Source organism: Scyliorhinus torazame, chromosome 18 (assembly GCF_047496885.1).
Source record: "Scyliorhinus torazame isolate Kashiwa2021f chromosome 18, sScyTor2.1, whole genome shotgun sequence".
Classification (NCBI taxonomy): Eukaryota; Metazoa; Chordata; class Chondrichthyes; order Carcharhiniformes; family Scyliorhinidae; genus Scyliorhinus; species Scyliorhinus torazame.
The window spans coordinates 133,377,420-133,399,739 of record NC_092724.1 but is presented as its reverse complement, the minus strand read 5'-3'; the positions used below and the strand labels follow the sequence as shown (position 1 = coordinate 133,399,739).

The following is a 22,320-nucleotide window of genomic DNA, read 5'->3' as shown; positions in this document are numbered from 1 at the left end:
GCCACACTTGGAGTATAGTGTTCAATTCTGGTCGCCACACTACCAGAAGGATGTGGAGGCTTTGGAGAGGGTGCAGAAGAGATTTACCAGGATGTTGCCTGATATGGAGGGCATTAGCTATGAGGAGAGGTTGAATAAACTCGGTTTGTTCTCACTGGAACGAAGGAGGTTGAGGGGAGACCTGATAGAGGTCTACAAAATGATGAGGGGCATAGACAGGGTGGATAGTCAGAGACTTTTTTCCAGGGTAGAAGGATCAATTACTAGGGGGCATAGGTTTAAGATGCGAGGCCAGTTTTTTTTTTTTTTTTTTTACAGAGGGTGCCTGGAACTCGCTGCCGGAGGAGGTGGTGGAAGCAGGGACGATAGGGACATTTAAGGGGCATCTTGATAAATACATGAATAGGATGGGAATAGAGGGATACGGACCCCGGAAGTGTAGAAGATTTTAGTTTAGATGGGCAGCATGGTCAGCGCAGGCTTGGAGAACCGAAGGGCCTGTTCCTGTGCTGTACTTTTCTTTGTTCTTTGTTCCACCGCCTCCAAGTCTGGTTTGGTCACTTTGGATACAGGGGATAGGGCATGGTGGGCGGGGGAGTGGACATGAGTAGAAGGCTCATTCGAAGGGTCACTGCAGACCTGATGGGCTGAATGGCCTCTTTCTGCACTATAATTCTATTCTATGATTCAATGAGGTGATGGCGGGGCAGGTGAATCAGAAGTCGCCCGCCAGCGAAACAGCATGGAACTCACGCCTGCAATTTCTTTCCACAAAGTGCCGCACAATACGGCGGAAAAAGCTGCCATTGTCATCGGCGGGCTCAACGCCGCATTCCCAGCCTGAAATCAGACTTTGTAAATTTCAGAGATGATTCCATCCTTGGACTTTTGTTGACTTGCGAAAGTCTTTGTTATCAAACATTCACTGCTGTCGTTTGAACTACTTCTTCAGCTATCTAGCACCCCCTGCTAGAAGTGCAAGGGAATGGACCTCATAATCTAATGATGGTTCCCAAAGTCAAACCAACACTTACCATAATGTGTATGTATAAAAATGTGTCTGTATAAATAATGACCACTTCTGGGGAAGGTAGCGGGGTAGATAATATTTAGAGAACTGTAAGTCACCAAGGATTTGGGGTATTTAAGAGAGGGATAGAAATGATTCCCAAAATAGAGGGTTTTCCTTACAATCTTTACAGCTGACAGTACAGGTTCATTCCTGTAGCCTGCAGAGGCTGCTGGAATGAAGAGGAAGGAACTAAATAAATGTCGCTTTGGGCAACATTTAGATGCACTTAGAAAATCAATCAACAGATGCCAGAGGATGGGAAGGGCATGTTGAGGTAATTGAGGAGTGGACCAGGGTGTTTGGAGGGGGTGGGTGGAACTAATACCTTCAGAATGCTGAAAAGGGAGAAGTGGGTTGTTTGGTGGTGGCATCACACTGGAGGTGTTGGAAATAGTGGAGGCTGGTAGGGTGTAAAATTAGGGCAAGGAGAATTTTATCATTGTTCTGAGGGAGAGGAAGTAATGAGAGAAGTGGTAGTGCAGGACATGGGACAGATACTGTCGAGAATCCTGTGAACCATGGTGGGAAGGAGTAACCCTTGGCGGAGGAAACTGAAGCATTGGGCAGAAGGTGACATCATCAGGACAGATGTAAAGGAGACGGAAAAACTGGGAGAATGGAACAGAATCTTTACAGAAAGTGGGGTGGGAGGAAGTGTAATCAAGGTAGCTGTGGAAATTAGTGGGCTCATTGTGATTACTGGCTGATAACCAATGCCAAGATTTAGAGACAGAGAAGTGGAGGAAATCAATAGTCAATGATGGACAATATAGATCTAAAGTAAGTGGGGAAATTTAAAGCATGCTGGTGAAATTTTCCAGTTCGAGAGAGTGCAGGAAGTTACATTAATACAGTCATCAACGTACCAGATTAAGAAGAAAAGGAAGGGGTCCTGAGCAGGACTGAAATAAACGATCCATATATCCCATGAAAAAGCAGTCTGAACTAGGACTCGTTCAGGCTTCATTTGGAGGAAAAGAATCAAAGAAGCTGTTTAATGTGAGAACAAGTTCAGCCAGGTGGAGCGGCGCGCTGGTTGATGGAGACTACTTGAGCCTCTATTGACGGAGGAAGCAGGGAGCTCTTAGGTCATTCTAGTGGGGACGGATGTGTAGAGACATTGGACATCCACAATGAAAAAATGATGTTCTGGACCAGGAAACTGGAAACTTCAAATGGCACAAAATGGTGTGAAATCATGGATGCAGGTTGGAAGAGACTGGGCAAAAAAAGGAGAAAAAAAAGAGTTGAGATAGGAAGAAATTAGTTTTATGAGACAAGAACAGGTTGAAACAATGGGACACCAGGGTGGTCCTTGTAATATCCTGCACGGGACTTTTGGGGTGGGAATGGTTAGCTTCCCCGTGATTTCTGTGGAGTACGAGCTCCATCACGAGGGGACTCTATTGCCCATTGTAAAAAGATCGGCCAATAAGGCCTGGAGAGAAAAAAGGGTAGGGACCTACCGGGCAGTGTATATTGCGAATTGTAAATAAGTCCTCGTTCTTTACTTTATTCGGTGTGGACTCCTGGTGTCCTTATTAAACTGGCGACAAGGATGGATGAACGATGGCCATGGCCATCCGATCGCCTTTACCTCTCAGATGTTGCCAGTGGCCAAGAGAAAATACGCTCAGATCAAAAAAGAAGGACTGACGGTCGTATTTAGTGTCAAGCGGTTCCATCAGTACATCTAGGGCCTCCATTTCTTTATCATCACTAATCACATTGCTGGGTCTCTTCCATGAAGACAAGACAATCCCACCAATTGTGTCTGCAAGGATTCAGTGCTGGGCCTTGCTATTGGTTGCTTACGAATAATCTTTCGAGTACCACCCAGGGAGCCAGATTGCATCTGCTGGGAGCCGTCTTACCCTGCAGATCAAATTTGCAAATCCTTATACAGTGGATGAAATGGTCGCTGTCCTGAATTTTATGGACTCCTAGCCTGTCACTGCATCGTGTATTAGTGACTGGACGCAAACCTACTCCGTAGTGGCTAAGGTGCGGCATCTGGTGCTCTACGGTGGCTAGCATTGACAGCTACTAGGGGAGTTGAAGGGTTTCTCCTCAAAGTTCTCAGAGCTGACCATAGAAGATGGCTTCCTCCTGTAGGGCACGAGGGTTGTTGATCCTGCGAAGGACTCTGCAATTATGTTCAAGGACCTTCACAACGGCCACCCCGGAGTGTCCAAAATGAAGATGCTGCCGAGAAGTTACATCTCGTGACTAGGTTTGGACACAACTTTCAAAACATCAACCCACAGCGCTCCATCTGTCAAGAGCGCCAGAACTCTCCACAGCGGCATCCCTACACCCTTGGGAGTAGCCAGGGTGCCCTTGGGCTAGTGTACATGCCAATGTTGCCGGTCCATTCTTGGGTTCGCTGTTTCTTGTTCTGGTGGAGGTCCAAAAGATGCCAACAATCACCTCCCGAGTGACCATTGAGCGATTGAGCATTTCTTTTTCCACCCATGGAACCCCGGAGGTGCTTGTAACAGATAACGGGGCCTCTTTCACGAGTGAAGAATTTGCCATTTTTGTGAAAAGTAACCGGTTTCGGCATGTCCGTACTGTTCCATACCATCTGGCTTCGAATGGCTTGACAGAGAGGGCCATACAGACGGTTAAGTGGGTGCTAAAGAAGTAGACTTCGGGTACGATGGACACCAGATTGGCACGTTTTTATTCTCATACAGGACCATGCCATCTGCAGTAACTGGGGTGGCCCCCATTGAGATGTTAACGGGTCGTAGGCAGTACTCGCCAGAGTTTGATTCTCCCGGATATCGGTGTAAAAGTGCGCCATAACCAAGATTTGCAAGGGCTTTGCCCAGTTCGATGTTGACACCTTCGGCACTTCACACCTGACGATGTCGTGTTCATTCGTAACTTCAACGGCTGTGCTCGCTGGCTCTCTGTTGTCCATCAGACAGGACCTGTCTCTTACCAAGTTTGGGTCCAGGGGCAACTGTGAGACGGCATTTGGATCACATTCATTCACCAAGGTTGTTCCCTCGTGAGGTTCCTTGGAAGAAACCTGTCCTGTATCCTCCAACTCCATGGCCAAACCAGCCTGCTGTGACACATCCAGTCTACCTCAACGCCGACATGCCCGATGTTGTATCTTCTGATTCTGAAATGGAGATGCAGACATCCGAGGTCTTGGATGCTGATTCAACAGCTCAGCCGCCTCCTGTCAATCTTCCACCACAGCGTTCCTGCCGCAGACGACGTTCACCGTTGTGTTATATGCCGATTGATCCGGGGCATCAGGTACATGAGGATTTGCCAGAATCAAAGAGAGTCCGATGTCCTCCATCTCCTCTTCCTTCTCCTCCCCATTGGTTATCAGTCTTCGGATTTGGGGGTGGGGGTGGTGGGTGGGGAGGGTGGTATGTAATATCCAGCACAGAACAGGGTGGGAATGATTATCTTCCCCATAATACTTACTGAGTACGAGCTCCCCTGCAAGGGGTGGGGAATTCTATAATCCTTTGTATAAAAGGTCAGCCAGTAAGGCAACAACTTGGAAAGAGAAACACAGTTAGGGTCTATAGGGCACTGTATTATAAATAAATCCTTGTTCTTTACATTAGTCAGTGTGGATTCCCCTTGTCGTTATTAAAGTTCTGTTTGTGGATGTTTGGAAGGAGGCAAAAGTTACCCAAATGGAGTGGATAGACTATGAGATTGGAGGCTGTGGCATGGTGGTCCTGGGCAGTGGTTAGCACTGTTGCTTCACAGCGCCAGGGTCCCAGGTTCTATTCCCGGCTTGGTCACTGTCTGTGCGGAGTCTGCACCTTCTTCCCATGTCTGCCTGGGTTACCTCCGGGTGCTCTAGTTTCCTCCCACAAGTCCCGAAAGACGTGCTTGTTAGATGAATTGGCCACTCTGAATTCTCGGTGTTTACCCGAACAGTTGCCGGAGTGTGGCGACTAGGGGGTTTTCACATTAACTTCATTGCAGTGTTAATGTAAGCCTACTTGTGACAATAAAGATTATTATTATAAAAAAGGTAGGAGGAGAGTAAAAGAATTGTCATTCTGCCTCCAGTATATGGAGATAGATTTGCCAGATAGATCACTACCTTTGTCAGCAGATTTAAATAGAAACGTTAGAATTGGACTGGAGAGAATGGAGAGCAGCAAACAAAGAGGGAGAAAAGTTTGAGTGCACGAGGAAAGCAGTTATATTGAGACTGCTGGCAGTTCCCAATGAAAAGATCCAGAAAGAGTTAGAGGCCAAAGGGAGGGGCCCAGGTAGAACATGAATTCTTAAGATAGGACAAAAAACCCACTATGAGGGGGAGGGGGATTGGCTGAAACAACCTTAAACTAACAAAACCCAAATCCAAATAAAATTCTCCTAGAAAAGAATAGAAAACCCCTTCTATTTAAATTATTCCTATCAAGCAATTTCTGGGACAATGAATGTTGAACCGAACTATGCCTGGGTAACTGCTCTATTTATACAGACGTTTCTAATTATAGGATACCACTAACTGGCTTTTACTGTATTAGGAAATGTAATCCACATTGTAATTGACATTACAATCCTCGGTAGGTCACACCAAAGGACATACATAGCTGTATTTAAAGGAGCAGTAACTAGTTTTTTTTTCCAACTATTTCATGAAATAAACATTAGCTGCAAATTATCCTTCTTGTTCCTCATAAAGCCTAATTTAAGCATATCCCATCTAAAATTTCATACAGGTATTTTGTTGACCTCGGATCTGCCTTCTTCATTTGCTGTCTGTATTTCATAGCACCAAATTTGGAACTTTAATTTTTTTGAGAACCTTCTGTGATGCATGTACATGGCTTCAGCTTCCATTGAGGAGCCACAGCACAGTGCATGTTTCACCCTTTATGTGACCTTTCTATTGGATTTTATCATCACTTCCCATAAGCCTTTTAATCACACCTTTTGTGTTGTGTCACTCATTCATCTTCAATAAAGCATTCAGATAAATTATAGGGAAACAAAGGAACGTGCAGTTTGGTACTGATACTTATTACATTGCAGTTTCTTCTACTAATCTCCCCGTTAGTTTCATTACTCATTTTGGTTAATTACTTGGTTGTTCAAATTTTCTCTCAAAATTCTTGTAGTTGAGTTCTCGTATATTGTTCAGTTCTGCAGATGGGTGTATGGACGCAATGGAGAGAATTTCCTCAGAGTTCTTCCATTGCAACTTCACCAGTAACTCGAGAAAAATATAAATGGCAGTTTTTAACCATTTATACTGCTTACCAATCCTTTGGAGAAGCCCAGCAGTAATTATAGCAATGCACATACCCACTGTCATGGTGATCATGTACTCTTATATGAGGGAGGGAAAGGGGAAAATATAGGAAGTAGGGAAAGGAAAGAAAGAGTGGTTCATGGGGGTGGGGTGGATGGGCAAGAGGAGAGAGTAGGAAGAGAGAAGAAGGGACAAGGAAAGGAGAGCTAAGGAAAGGGAATTTTGATAAGTAGGGGTCTAGAAATTGAGAAATGGAACAGTAGGGGAGAAGAAGTGTAGTCGGTGGAGAGTGGCGTTGCTGCAGATAAACGCTTTTGAGGAGGTTTTTTTACTCCAAAAGGGGGAAATTAAGCAAGAATTGGATGGCCTGTAGCTAACCTCAGGATTCCAAAAGGTACTAAAACTGCAGCTAACACTGTGAACAAAACAATACTGCAGAGGGCAGTAGAGCAGAGCTGCTGATTGGCTGTTGCAAGGGAAATTTGCATACCTCCGTTGTGGTCACCCTAACTTGAAGGTGTACCTGAGCTAGAGGGCATCTGTGGGCAGATGTCTTAGGTAGGGTTAATTCCTCCTCCTCGTGTGCCAGGCTCAGCCTGATACAATTTAAGGTGGTTCACAGAGCTCACCTGACGGGGGCGAAGTTGAGCAGGTTCTTTGGGGTAGAGGACAGATGTGGAAGGTGCTCAGGGAGCCCGGCGAACCATGTCCATATGTTTTGGTCATGCCCGGCACTGGAGGGGTTCTGGAGAGGAGTGGCGGGAGCAATGTCTCAGGTGGTGAAAGTCCGGGTCAAGCCAAGCTGGGGGCTAGCAATATTCGGAGTAGTGGACGAACCGGGAGTGCAGGAGGCGAAAGAGGCCGGTATTCTGGCCTTTGCGTCCCTAGTAGCCCGGCGAAGGATCTTGCTAATGTGGAAGGAGGCGAAGCCGACCAGCGTGGAGGCCTGGATAAACGATATGGCTGGGTTCATTAATTTGGAGAGGATTAAGTTCGCCTTGAGAGGGTCTGCGCAAGGGTTTTACAGGCGGTGGCAACCGTTCCTAGACTATCTTGCGGAGCGTTAGAGGAGGGTCGGTCAGCAGCAGCAGCAACCGGGGGGGTGGATGAGCAAGAGATAACATGAAGTGTCGGGGAAACTGGCACGTACGGGAGAGAGCCAGTGTACAAAGCTATGTAAATATACTATTGTGCCATGTATATATCTTGCTTCGTGCGATTTCTCGTTTCTTTTTTTTTGTTATGGGGGGCGGGGGGGGGGGGGGGGGGGTGGTTATTGTTTGTAAGGGAGAAAAATTGTGTTAAAAACTTTAATAAATATATTTTTTTTTAAAGAGAAGGGGAGTGAATAACAGGTAAGCTCTTTCTTTCATTTTCTTTTTTTTAATCTAGAGGGGATGACAGGGAAGGTAGTGCAATGTTCCTCCTGCAGAATGTTTGAGGTGAGGGACGCCGACAGTGTCCCTGCTGATTTCATCTGTGGGAAGTGCACCCATCTCCAGCTCCTCAGAAACCACGTTAGGGAACTGGAGCTGGATGAACTTCGGGTCATTCGGGAGGCAGAGGTGGTCATAGATAGAAGCTTCAGGGATGTAGTTACTCCGAAGAATAAAGATAGATGGGTGACAGTGAGAGGGGCTGGAAGGAAGCAGTCAGTACAGGGATCCCCTGTGGTCGTTCCCCTTAGTAACAAGTATACCGCTTTGGATACTGTTCGGGGGGGGGGGGACTTACCAGGGATAAGCCATGGGGTGCAGGTCTCTGGCACAGAGTCTGTTCTTGTTGGTCAGAAGGGAAGGGGGGAGAGGAGTAGAGCATTAGTCATTGGAGACTCCATAGTTAGGGGGATAGATAGGAGATTCTGTGGGAACGAGAGAGACTCGCGGTTGGTGTGTTGCCTCCCAGGTGCCAGGGTGCGTGATGTCTCGGATCGTGTTTTCGGGATCCTTAAGGGGGAGGGGGAGCAGCCCCAAGTCGTGGTCCACATAGGTACCAATGACATAGGTAGGAAAAGGGATAGGGATGTAAGGCACGAATTCAGGGAGCTAGGGTGGAAACTTAGATCTAGGACAAACCGAGTTATTATCTCTGGGTTGTTACCCGTGCCACGTGATAGCGAGACGAGGAATAGGGAAAGAGAGGAATTGAACACGTGGCTACAGGGATGGTGCAGGAGGGAGGGTTTCAGATTTCTGGATAATTGGGGCTCATTGTGGGGTCGGTGGGACCTCTACAAACGGGATGGTCCACACCTGGACCAGAGGGGTACCAATATCCTGGGGGGAAATTTGCTGATGCTCTTCGGGAGGGTTTAAACTAGTTCAGCAGGGGCTTGGGAACCTGAATTGTAGCTCCAGTATACAGGAGGTTGAGAGTAGTGAGGTCATGAGTAAAGTTTCAAAGTTGCAGAAGTGTACCGGCAGGCTGGAAGGTAGTTTAAAATGTGTCTTCTTCAATGCCAGGAGCATCCGGAATAAGGTGGGTGAACTTGCGGCATGGGTTGGTACCTGGGACTTCGATGTTGTGGCCATTTCGGAGACATGGATAGAACAGGGACAGGAATGGTTGTTGCAGGTGCCGGGGTTTAGATATTTCAGTAAGCTCAGGGAAGGTGGTAAAAGAGGGGGAGGGGTGGCATTGTTAGTCAAGGACAGTATTACGGTGGCAGAAAGGACGTTTGATGAGGACTCGTCTACTGAGGTAGTATGGGCTGAGGTTAGAAACAGGAAAGGAGAGGTCATCCTCGTAGGGGTTTTCTATAGGCCTCCGAAAAGTTCCAGAGATGTAGAGGAAAGGATTGCAAAGATGATTCTGGATAGGAGCGAAAGCAACAGGGTAGTTGTTATGGGGGACTTTAACTTTCCAAATATTGACTGGAAACGCTATAGTTCGAGTACTTTAGATGGGTCCGTTTTTGTCCAATGTGTGCAGGAGGGTTTCCTCACACAGTATGTAGATAGGCCAACGAGAAGCGAGGCCGTATTGGATTTGGCACTGGGTAATGAACCAGGACAGGTGTTAGATCTGGAGGTAGGTGAGCACTTTGGTGATAGTGACCACAATTCGATTACGTTTACTTTAATGATGGAAAGGGATAGGTATATACCGCAGGGCAAGAGTTATATCTGGGGAATGTCAATTATGATGCGATGAGGCAAGACTTAGGATGCAACGGATGGAGAGGAAAACTGCAGGGGATGGGCACAATGGAAATGTGGAGCTTGTTCAAGGAACAGCTACTGCATGTCCTTGATAAGTATGTACCTGTCAGGCAGGGAGGAAGTGGTCGAGCAAGGGAACCGTGGTTTACTAAGGCAGTCGAAACACTTTTCAAGAGGAAGAAGGAGGCTTATGTAAAGATGAGACATGAAGGTTCAATTAGGGCGCTCGAGAGTTACAAGTTAGCTAGGAAGGACCTAAAGAGAGAGCTAAGAAGAGCCAGGAGGGGACATGAGAAGTCTTTGGCAGGTAGGATCAAGGATAACCCTAAAGCTTTCTATAGATATGTCAGGAATAAAAGAATGATGAGGGTAAGAGTAGGGCCAGTCAAGGACAGTAGTGGGAAGTTGTGCTTGGAGTCCGAGGAGATAGGAGAGGTGCTAAATGAATATTTTTCGTCAGTATTCACACAGGAAAAAGACAATCTTGTCGAGGAGAATACTGAGATTCAGGCTACTAGACTAGAAGGGCTTGAGGTTCATAAGAAGGAGGTGTTAACAATTCTGGAAAGTGTGAAAATAGATAAGTCCCCTGGGCCGGATGGGATTTATCCTAGGATTCTCTGGGAAGCTAGGGAGGAGATTGCTGAGCCTTTGGCTTTGATCTTTAAGTCATCTTTGTCTACAGGAATAGTGCCAGAAGACTGGAGGATAGCAAATGTTGTTCCCTTGTTCAAGAAGGGGAGTAGAGACAACCCCGGTAACTATAGACCAGTGAGCCTTACTTCTGTTGTGGGCAAAATCTTGGAAAGGTTTATAAGAGATAGGGTGTATAATCATCAGGAAAGTCAACACGGTTTTGTGAAGGGTAGGCCGTGCCTCACAAACCTGATTGAGTTCTTTGAGAAAAGTGTGAGGTGATTCATTTTGGAAGGAATACCAGGAAGACAGGGTACTGGGCTAATGGTAAGATTCTTGGCAGTGTGGATGAGCAGAGAGATCTCGGTGTCCATGTACATAGATCCCTGAAAGTTGCCACTCAGGTTGAGAGGGTTGTTAAGAAGGCGTACGGTGTGTTAGCTTTTATTGGTAGAGGGATTGAGTTTCGGAGCCATGAGGTCATGTTGCAGCTGTACAAAGCTCTGGTGCGGCAGCATTTGGAGTATTGCGTGCAATTCTAGTCGCCGCATTATAGGAAGGATGTGGAAGCATTGGAAAGGGTGCTGAGGAGATTTGCCAGAATGTTGCCTGGTATGGAGGGAAGATCTTATGAGGAAAGGCTGAGGGACTTGAGGTTGTTTTCGTTAGAGAGAAGAAGGTTAAGAGGTGACTTAATTGAGGCATACAAGATGATCAGAGGATTGGATAGGGTGGACAGTGAGAGCCTTTTTCCTCGGATGGTGATGTCTAGCACGAGGGGACATAGCTTTAAATTGAGGGGAGATAGATATAAAACAGATGTTAGAGGTAGGTTCTTTACTCAGAGAGTAGTAAGGACGTGGAATGCCCTGCCTGCAACAGTAGTGGACTCGCCAACACTAAGGGCATTCAAATGGTCATTGGATAGACATATGGCCGATAAGGGAATAGTGTAGATGGTATTTAGAGTGGTTTCACAGGTCGGCGCAACATCGAGGGCCGAAGGGCCTGTACTGCGCTGTAATGGTCTATGTTCTATGATATCAAGCTCACCTCTTGATTAGCAGATCAGCTTCCACCCCCAAACAAATTGTCCTCCTCGATCCACCAGATTTTGATCCAATCCTCTCTATTGCAAGGTGCTTCTCCCAACACACCATAGGCTATCCAATTCCTGCTTCATTTCCCCATAGACCTGTAGATGGTGCTGTGATAGATGTATTTCAAATATCAAGGATGTTGCACCATTAAACATAGTGGTAGAGATAGTAATCGTCGTGGTTTAAATTTATTTTTTTCCTGATGAATGAGGTAAAGCTTGACCTACACATACAGTCCCTTTCCCAACTGAAATTTCAGTTTGTGGTGAGATTACAATCCTGGATTGCAGTTCTTGATTACCCTTCTCTCAAGAGATCATTTTGGTGCCTCTGTTCTCCCCATCTGTCGGACACCACCGTCTTCCTTCTTCCCACCACCCATCCTTCCTCTTTATACCCTGTCTTACAGTCCCTACCACCATTTCACCCTTCTACTCTAACGCTACCCTCCCTCTCCTAAGCCTGGATCCAATTATTCCTCCACCTTCCTATCCTACTTAACCTGAATACTGTACTGGGAGCAATTGTGTGAGAAATTCTTTAATTGAAGAAAAAGAAGAATGTCACTTACTTCTCAATGACATCCTCCTTCTCCTTTGTGGCATCTGCATGGTTCCATTCCATTCGCCGTTTCTCCATTTCAGCTGTCTCCAAACTCATTTGCAGTTCACGGATATTGTTCTCTAGCTCTCTAATCTGTTCTGTGTGTAGTCCCTTTGTAGCAGCGAGCTTTGCATCTCTCTCACGAGCAAAATGATCCAACTCACAATGTCTAAAGAAATATTAGATTTTGTAATTTAATAGAATAAGGCAATTAAAAAATCAGAAATCTTTATTTATTTTGAACATTAACGTTAAAAACATCTCCAAGTTTGTGATTATAGCAGGTTCCTATGGGAAAAACACAATTCAAAAACTTGTGTTATTTGTAAAATACATCTGAACATTAATTACAAAAAACACCAAACTTGACTTTTTTTCTTCAAGAATGGCTACTCACTTAGCACCAATTAATGTGAAACGTCAAGTTAATTTGTATTCGAGATTCATACAAAATAGGAACAATGTTTGACCTCCTCAACATTAGAACAATAGAACTCCTACAGTGCAGAAGGACGTCATTCGGCCCATCAAGTCTGTGCCGGCCCTCTGAAAGAGGACTCGACCTAGGCCCACTCTCTCATCCTATCCCCATCACCTGTAACCCCATCGAACCTGCACATCTTTGGACACTAAGGGGCAATTTATCATGGACAATTCACCTAACGTGTACATCTTTGGACTGTGGGAGGAAACCGGAGCACCTGGAGGAAACATGGAGAACGTGCAAACTCCACGCGGTCACTCAAGGACGGAATTGAACCCGGGTCTCTAGCGCTGTGAAGCAGCCGTGCTAACCACTGCACCACCGTGATGCCCCCATCTTGTTTCAACAGAGAGTATGAACCGAGAGAAAACATATTAATGCCCTGTCTTGATTGAACTGATGGCCTTTTCCTCTCCTTGGCAGGCGTTACAATTCTACATAACTATCTAAATATTTCAAATGCAGTGTAATCCTATCAGCATGACAAGAAGAACATGCCTTACAAGTCCTGCTCCATATAAAATGCTTTTTAAAAGATTAATGACAAAATGATTCAGAGATGTAAAAAGTTCAAATTGAGAACAGAAAATCAAACGTGCTAGCTGAGCCATAAAAAAACATGAAACCTGGGTTTGGTTTCTGAGCTGAGTTGGCAGATCTCAGTAGAATGGTGTCATGGTTACAACAAATGTTTCAGTGATCCTGGGCTGGCTGGTGGGTGGGAATTGTCCCAGTTCCTGCTCACAAGCAAGTAATTCCTGCTGAATGTAGGTCGAGACAGCATTATGTTTAGCTGTGTTATTCCCACGACTTGAGCTATCCATCAATGTGACTGATTTACCTCACAAACTATAAATGGCCCCTTGGCTGTGACACTGGAACAGGTGCTCATGGAACAGTGCACTAGTGAGAAGACAGCTCCTTCAGGAAAAATAGGAGAAAAAGTATGAAAGGGAAGGAAGGAACTAAATATTCTCCAAACCTGTCTTAATTTGATTAAAGAAGATTGGGAGTGAATGTTGACTCTTAAGATAGCGGAAAGCGACGGGCCCCGACGGAGTCCCTGGTTGAGCACTCAGAACCTGCGCTGACCAGCTGGGGAGTCTATTCACAGATATCTTCAACACCACACTTCTCCGCTCCGAGGTCCCCGCCTTCTTCAAGAAGATCACCATAATACCAGTACCAAAGAACAAGGTAGCATGCCTCAACGACTACCAACCGGTGACCCTGACATCTGTTATCATGAAATGTTTCGAGCAGCTAGTCATGAGACGGATCAACGCCAGCCTCCCAGACGGTCTTGATCCATTGCAGTTCGCCTACCGCGGCAAACGATCCACAGCAGATGCTATTTCTCTGGCCCTACAATCAACACTCGAACATCTCGACCAGAAGAATACGTACGTCAGACTGCTCTTCATAGACTTACAGCTCCGCCTTCAACACCATTATCCCGACAAGACTAATAACCAAACTCTGCAATCTTGGACTTGATCCATCCCTGTGCAGCTGGATCCTTGACTTCCTCACCAACAGACCGCAATCTGTCAGGATAGGTAACAGTACCTCTTCCCCAATAGTTCTTAACACCGGGGCCCCGTAAGGATGTGTGCTCAGTCCTCATCTGTATTCCCTGTACACACACGACTGTGTGGCAAGATTTAACTCTAATCCGATCTATAAATTTGCGGATGATAAGACTGTGGTGGGTCATATCTCAAACAATAGCGAATCAGACAACAGAAGGGAGATAGATCACAGTTGCATGGTGCACCAAAAACAACCTTTTTCTAAATGTTGGAAAGACCAAGGAAATGATCATCAACTTCAGGAAGCGAAGCACGATACACACCCCTGCCTACATTAATGGCTCCGAAGTGGAGATGATCGATAGCTTTAAGTTCCTGGGGGTAATCATCACCAACAGTCTGTCCTGGTCCACTTACATTGATGCAACAGTCAAGAAAGCTCAACAACATCTCTACTTCCTATGGAAGCTAAAGAAATTCAGCATGTCTGCATTGACTCTCACAAACTGTGCCATATCCGGCTACATCACAGCTTGGTATGGCAACTGCTCAGCCCAAGATCGCAAGAAACTGCAGAGTGTGGTGAATTCAGCCCAACGCATCACATAAGCTTGCCATCCTCCCATTGATTCTGTCTACACCTCCCGCTGCCTCAGGAAGGCAGACAGCATTAAAACAGACCCCTCACACCAAGGGTTTGACCTCTTCCAGACCCTTCCATCAGGCAGAAGATACAGAAGTCTGAAGACCCGCATATCCAGACATAGGAACAACTTCTTCCCCACAGCTACTAGACTCCTCAATGACTCTCCCGCGGACTGATGTGTTCCCTGTAAAAACACTATTCATGATGCGCTATGCTGCTCTCCAATCACTATTTGTTGATGTACCATTTGTCAATGTACTCTGTCGATTATTCTTTTGTCTATTACGTGTGTACTGTGTACGTTCCCTTGGCTGCAGGAAAATACTTTTCACTGTACTTCGTTACATGTGACAATAAATATCAATCAATCAATCAATCGATAGGGCTCATGGATTCAGAAATAATATAATCAAGTTCAAAATGCACATGGTCTTCAATGAGTACTGACCAGATTGCCAAATAGAGAAAGAGTATTACTACTTCAGTCCAACAACAGGAGTATGGTTATATTGATTATTAGAATCAATACAAACATAAATGATCACAAATTATGTGGAACACTGTTTCCCATGCAGCAGGGACCATGGGAATGCCACTGATGGTGACTATTCCAATGCTTTTCTGGCTAACTTGCACACTTAAGCTCATCCAGAACTCGGTTATTCATATATACTCTGCTGCCATAATCCAGGTCCCACTCACCCACCATCTCTATGCTCGCTGACCTACACTGGCTTGTGATCGTGGAACCCTTTATTTAATGTAAGCCTACTTGCGACACTAATAAAGATTATTATCAAAACTATCAAACTTGTTTTCAAATTGTTCCATCAATTCAGCCTCCTCATCTCTGAAACCTCCTCCAGCCCTACAACCCACTGAGATATTTGTCTTCCTCCAATTCTGGACACTTGCACATCCTCAATTTCAATTAATGGTGGCTGTGCCTTCAGTTACCTGGCCCTAAGCTCGTGAAATCCACCTCAACCTTTCCACTTCTCTACCTCTCTTTCGTTATAATGCTCGTCAAAACCTACTCCTTTGACCAAACCTTTCGTGACCTATTCCCAATATCTCATGTGGCTTGATGTTAATGTTTTTTTGATAATTTTATAATGGACCACCATTATACCGGTGCCAAAGAAGAACCAGGCAACGGGCCTCAATGACTACCGTGCGGTGGCCCTGGCTTCAGTCGTAATGAAGTGCTTCGAGAGGTTCATCATGAAGCGCATCACCTCCATATTCCCAGAACACCTTGATCCACTGTAATTCGCATGCCGTCGCAACTGGTCCACAGTAGACGCCATTTCCCTGGCCCTACACTCATCCCTAGAGCATCTCGACAACAAGGACTCCTACATCAGACTCCTATTTATTGACTACAGCTCCGTCTTCAACACCATAATCCAAGCCAAGCTCATATCAAAGCTCCAAAACCTAGGACTTGGCTCCCTACTCTGCAACTGGATCCTCGATTTTCTGACCAACAGACCACAATCAATAAGAATGAACAACAACACCTCCTCCACAGTAGTCCTCAATACCGGGGCCCAGCAAGGCTGCGTACTTAGCGCCCTACTCTACTCCCTGTACACACACGGCTGCGTGGCAAAATTTGGTTCCAACCCCATCTACAAGTTTTCTGATGATACGTCCATAGTGGGACGGATCTCGAATAACGACGAGTCAGAATACAGGAGGGAGATTGAGAACCTAGTGGAGTGGTGCAGCGACAACAATCTCTCCCTCAATGCCAACAAAACTAAAGAGCTGGTCATTGACTTCAGGAAGCAAAGTACTGTACACACCCAATGGGGCAGAGGTGGAGATGGTTAGCAGTTTCAAATTCCATGGGGTGCACATCTCCAAAAATCTGTCCTGGCCCACCTACGTCGACGCTACCACCAAGAAAGCACAACAGCGCCTATACTTCCTCAGGAAACTAAGGAAATTTGGCATGTCCACATTAACCCTAACCAACTTTTACAGATGCACCATAGAAAGCATCCTATCTGGCTGCATCACAGCCTGGTATGGCAACTTCTCGGCCAGGACCACAAGAAACTTCAGAGAGTCGTGAACACCGCCCAGTCCATCACACGAACCTGCCTCCCATCCATTGACTCCATTTACATCTCCCGCTGCCTGGGGAAAGCGGGCAGCATAATCAAAGACCCCTCCCACCCGGCTTACTCACTCTTCCAACTTCTTCCATCGGGCAGGAGATACAAAAGTCTGAGAACACGCATGAACAGACTCAAAAACAGCTTCTTACCCGCTGTTACCAGACTCCTAAATGACCCTCTTATGGACGGATCTCATTAACACTACACCCTGTATGCTTCATCCGATGCCGGTGCTCATGTAGTTACACTGTATATCTTGTGTTGTCCTATTATGTATTTTCTTTTCTTCCCACGTACTTAATGAACTGTTGAGCTGTCTGCAGAAAAATACTTTTCACTGTACCTCGGTACACGTGACAATAAACAAATCCAAATCCAAATCCAAATCCAGCAGGGGGGGGGTTGGCGTTGCCAAACTTGCTTCATTATTATTGGGTGGCGAATGTGGACAAGGTGCGGCGGTGGTGGGAAGGAGAAGGGGTAGAGTGGGTTAGGATGGAGGAGCATTACCATGCATTACAAAAGAATCTAGGTAATAATAGCAGAGGCACTATTATACATATTTAATAATTCATTACAAAAGGGGTAGTACAAGTAATAGCTAACATTATAGCTATATTTTAAGAAGGGAGATGGAACATATCCAGGAAACTATAGACCTATCAAATTAACATTAGTAGTAAGTCCATTACTTTTCCTACTACGAGAGAAGAAAATAGAAAAACATCTGGTAACCAAAAATATGATATGTAATCGTCAATATTTAAAAGGGAATGTCTTGCATGATCAACCTCATTGAATTATTTGAAGAGGTACCAGGGAATAAATAGACAAGGGTAGCAGAGTAGATGTAACATATCTAAGGCGTTTAAAATTTTTTTAGATATGGTACCACACAATGGATAAATGAATAAGGTCAAAGCGTATCGAGTCATGGGACAAGTAACGGAATGGATAACTGGCTAGCTGAAAGACAGAAAGTAGAGAGAAGGGGGAAAGGATAGCTATTCAGAGTACCAGAATCTGGCACGACAATAATCATAATTTATATTTACAATTTAGAATCTGTGAACACCAATATGTGAGGGATAGTCAATACTGCAGAAGACTACTACCAACTACAAGACATTAATAAATTTGCAGAATGGACATGTAATTGGCAAATTAATTTAAATACGAGTATTACATTTTGACAAGAAAAATAAGGCTATTGTATATTACTTAGAAAATGAGAATCTAAATGGGTTGGAAAGCAAAGGGATCAGGGAGTAAATATGCAGAAATCACAAAAACGTACAAGGCAGGTTGATAAGGTAAACCATGCACCAAAGTTTATTTCTAGAAGAATAGAATTGAAAAGTAGATAAGTTATGCTGAACTTGTATAAAACCTTGGTTAGACCAAACGTGGGAGTACTGTATACAGTTTGGACTACTATATTGTTAAAAGGCTAGAGGAACTGGAGAGTGTGGGGAAAAAATAAATTTACAAGGGTGATATCAGAACTGTAAGTTTGTACCCATAAGGAATGGATGAACAAACGGAGTTTACTTTCTCTTGAAAAAAAAAGTTGACCTAGTACAGGTCTTTAAAATTATGAAACATTTGGATACAGTATTCCACTTGTGGAGAAGAACAAAACAAGAAGCCATTGTGCTGAATGTAGGAATTTCAGATATATTGTATTGTATCTATTTGGTGCAGTAAGGGTTAAAAGCCTGGGTTAGTATGTGACTGCTGCAGTTATGTTTTAAAAATTCCTGATTTGTACATTTTGGATAAAGAGGTGCAATTAAAGCATTGTAAAAGTAAGTTCATTATTCATTCCAGCCACGGATAGTTTGTTGAAGTTGTGCTAATGGGCATTTGTTTATAAAAAGAGGGTTCCCTGGGGAGTAGATAATTAGATATATTGGGTACGATTCAGCGTCCTTGCTTTTATTTTTGAAAAAACAATTGGAAACACTATTCATTTCAGAAACATATTTTAGGCAAAATAATTCACATTGACCTCGACTGCCAGATAAACTCAGCAATTTTTCCTACTGACAGACTGGAAAATGTAAACGAGGACATTGGTAAAACAGGAGATTGGCCAAATTCAAGAGAAACCCCCAGAAATGGTTAAAAAAAACTTTCAGAGTTTCTCCAAGGTTTCTTCTCTTTCCAGTGAAGTTACAATGGGAGATCCTCTGAGAAATTCTCCCCGCAAATCATTCAACTTGTACAAGGGGGCTATATCGTTACATACCTAAAATCATGGGCCTTGGGGGGCTTGGTTAGGTCTTCAGAATGACCTGTTTGCAGGTCGCAGAGGGGATTCACTGCAGGCCCCAGAATCAGTGTTTAGTGTTGTGGATTGCTGGGTTAAGCTGATAGTGGTAACAGGGATTGAGGGTTGTGGACTGGTTGCTGAGGCCCACTGATGTCCTTTTTTATGGGTTACCTAGGTACAATGGTCCTGGTGCATCAGAGAAAATCAATCGGGAACAGGGACATAAACCACGTGTTAGGCCTCTTATTTGAAAAAGTCATGGGCCTGACCCCTGTTTCAGGAATGGGTAAAACATGCTTCCTTGGTCCTTATCAAATATGGTGGCAGCATACTTTTGGCCAGAAGTGTGCTTGTGTATTATGCCTGTCATTTTGGAGCCTTAGGTGTCCAAGTAATGCCTGAAGAATAGGTGCTGTATGATGCAATTTGGGAACATAGGAACATGAGTGGGCCATTCAGCTCCTCAAGCCTGGCCCGCCATTCAATGAGATCATGACTGATCTGTGACCTAACTCCATATACCTGTTGTGCCCATATCCCTTAATATCTTTGCTAAACAAAAATGTATCTATCTCAGATTTGAAATGAACAACTGATCTAGATTCAACTGCTGTTTTTGGGAGAGTTCCAAACCTCTCCCACCCTTTGAGTAAAGAGATTCTTCCTAAATAGTCGAGCCCTAACTTTTAGACTATGTTTTAGACTCTCCAACGAGTGGAAATAGTTTATCTTTATCTTTCTTGTCATTCCCTTGAAAAAGGGAATCTTGAATACTTTAATATCTTGAGTACTTTGATCAGATCATCCCTTAACCTCCTAAAATCTAGCAAAAACAGGTCTAATTTGAGTAATCTCTCCTCGTAACTCAACCCATGTAATCCTGGTATCATTTTTGTAAACCTACATTGCACTCCCTCCAGGGCTAAAATATCCTTCCTAAGATGTGGTGCCCAGAACTGCTCACAGTACTCCAAGGGAGGTCTAACCAGGGTTTTGCATAGCTGCAGGATAACACCTGTATTTTTATATTCAAATCCTCTAGATATAACTTCTGGGCCAAGATATCCATTTACAGGAGTGACCAGTGCCATTGAACCCAAAGGAAGGCAGACCAGTAATTTAGGTGTCCTTATGTACCCCATACCATTCCAGTACATCTAATCCTCAATTAGACTTGAATGAATGGCTCCATAGGAGTCAAAAGCTATGACTGCTGCAGTGACAAACATCAAACATTTGTGAAGAATCAACATGTCAGTTTCCTGAGGTAAGTATTACAGTTCTTAGACTATGACCCTATACGCTAGATTTAGCCTGATAAACACCGGCCTTAGAAATTTGAAATACTAACAATTTTTCAAGGACAGTTGAATGTCCCTATGGCTTAGGCTTGCTACTACAAAGGCACAGACATGTAAAATCTCACTGGCAGACAGATGGAACTATTCAGACTATTCATAAATAAATGTTATCATTAAGTTCAAAAATAGGAGGGGTGACTGGTTCAAAGCAGAAGGACATGCCTACAAAGGAGGCATCTGATGTTTGCTGAAGAAGAGTATATACCTAGTGGACTATTAATAAGTCATGTGGCAAAGGTGTTTTCCAATAAGGATGTTGCAAGTTAGTTTAACATTTTCTTAAGTTTGCAATAGGTTGCTTGTTCAATACTTGTCAACAAGAATGCAAGATTGATTCAATCCCTAAAAGTTATTACATTTGTGCAGAACGTAGTATTTTGTACCTTTAAAACATGCAAGGAATAGTCAACCTGGAAGGAAATTAGATGAATTTAGAAACACAAAATTTATGGTTTGGTCACTTATTTAATTTATGAGCAATGTGGTTGTTGCATTTCCTACATTGCAACAGTAACTATGCATTAAAAGTACTTAATTAGTAAAGTGTTTTGGGATATCCTTGGGTTGTGAAGGGTGCTCCAAAATGCAAAACTTACACTTATGCTTCTTTTAAAAATATTGACTAAAATTACAGCTTTGTGTACTTTGGATATCTGACAGTTCGTCATTCAGGGGCTGAACAGCTGGTAACTGGGAGTACGGTTGTGTCTTCTAGTGAAAGTCTGTCAGAATGTGTCAATACTTGCAAAGGGGCTCCAGCAAAAGGTTTAAAAACTATTGTACTTGATGTTACTAATAAATTTGAGGCTGGTGTTTGGCTACCAGGATACGGAGCTCTATGTGGAAAATCTCCCAACTCACAATGGGAGGACACATGGTGGGTAAATGGCAAGTCGGGCTGTTCCATTTGCCCTTTGGTTGTCTGGGACTTAGTCCCTGTTGTTGAAAAGATTTTTATGCTCTTGAGACCTCAACCTGCCTTACCAATACCTCCCCTCACACTCGCCCACCCCAATAGCCCCTCACTCACCATGCCACACCTCCCACCCTCCCTCCATGGCTCATCATACCACCATGCAACTCCAGAGCCACTCACCCAATATTCATTGTGGAAAGACCACAGGAGTCATGTGGAGATGAAATAAAATACATTTCTAAGAAATTAATACAGCATTCTCCAACCTGTGAAGACAAACCGCAGCCCGACAGCGACCCGGGACGCCCGACCGCGCAGACCCACCTACCGACACAGGAACCGCAAGCAAGGCAACAAATCCTCCATCCACACACCGACCAGAGTGAATAACCTCATTAAAGAACTATTATTCCCTTAACACTGCATACTCTCACCGTCTCCTAGGCTCGAAAAGAAGCAGTCACTCCAGGAAGCGTGGAAACCGTGCAGGCCTGCAGGTGAGAGTGAAACAACGTGGCCCCAAAGCCTAGTTTACTCCTAGCTAATGTCCAATCTCTAGAAAACAAGCTAGACAAACTTAAAGCCAGACTCACTTTTCAAAGAGAACTAAGGGACTGCTGTGTGCTCTGTTTCACGGAGACGTGGCTCACTCCTGCTTCACCGGACTGTGCCCTACAACCAGAGGGCTTCTCAATCTACCAAATGGACCGTACGGCGGCCTCAGGCAAGGCAAGGGGAGGTGGGGCCTGCCTCCTAATCAACACCTCCTGGTGCCTAGATGTAGCAACACTGGCGAGTTTCTGCTCCCCGGACCTAGAATACCTGACGCTAAAATGCCGCTCCTACTACCTTTCGCGGGAGTTCAGCTCCGTTATCCTGAAGGCAGTTTACATCCCACCCCATGCGAACGTGAAAATCGCACTGGACGAAATATTCACCACCACAAATAGCCTTGAAACGAGACATCCCGAGGCCTTGTTCATTGTAGCTGGGGACTTCAATCAGGCCAAGCTCAAGAGCGTACTACCAAGTTACCACCAACACATCACCTGTTCCACCAGAGGCCTAAACATCCTGGACCACTGCTACACAAATATCAAACATGCCTACCGCTCTACGCCCGCCCACACTTTGGCAAATCTGACCACAAGGCT

The 22,320-nt window shown here is 44.7% G+C and overlaps 1 protein-coding gene across 3 annotated transcripts in view; it reads right to left on the bottom strand.

The window, feature by feature from the left end:
- ccdc57 (coiled-coil domain containing 57) overlaps window positions 1-22,320 on the bottom strand; it is a 288,211-nt gene that overhangs the window by 140,064 nt on the left and 125,827 nt on the right. For all 3 annotated transcript variants that reach the window (XM_072483406.1, XM_072483407.1, XM_072483408.1), the window contains exon 7: window positions 11,792-11,992. In XM_072483406.1, the coding sequence (XP_072339507.1) occupies window positions 11,792-11,992 (201 nt within the window). The remainder of the gene's footprint in view (window positions 1-11,791; window positions 11,993-22,320) is intronic.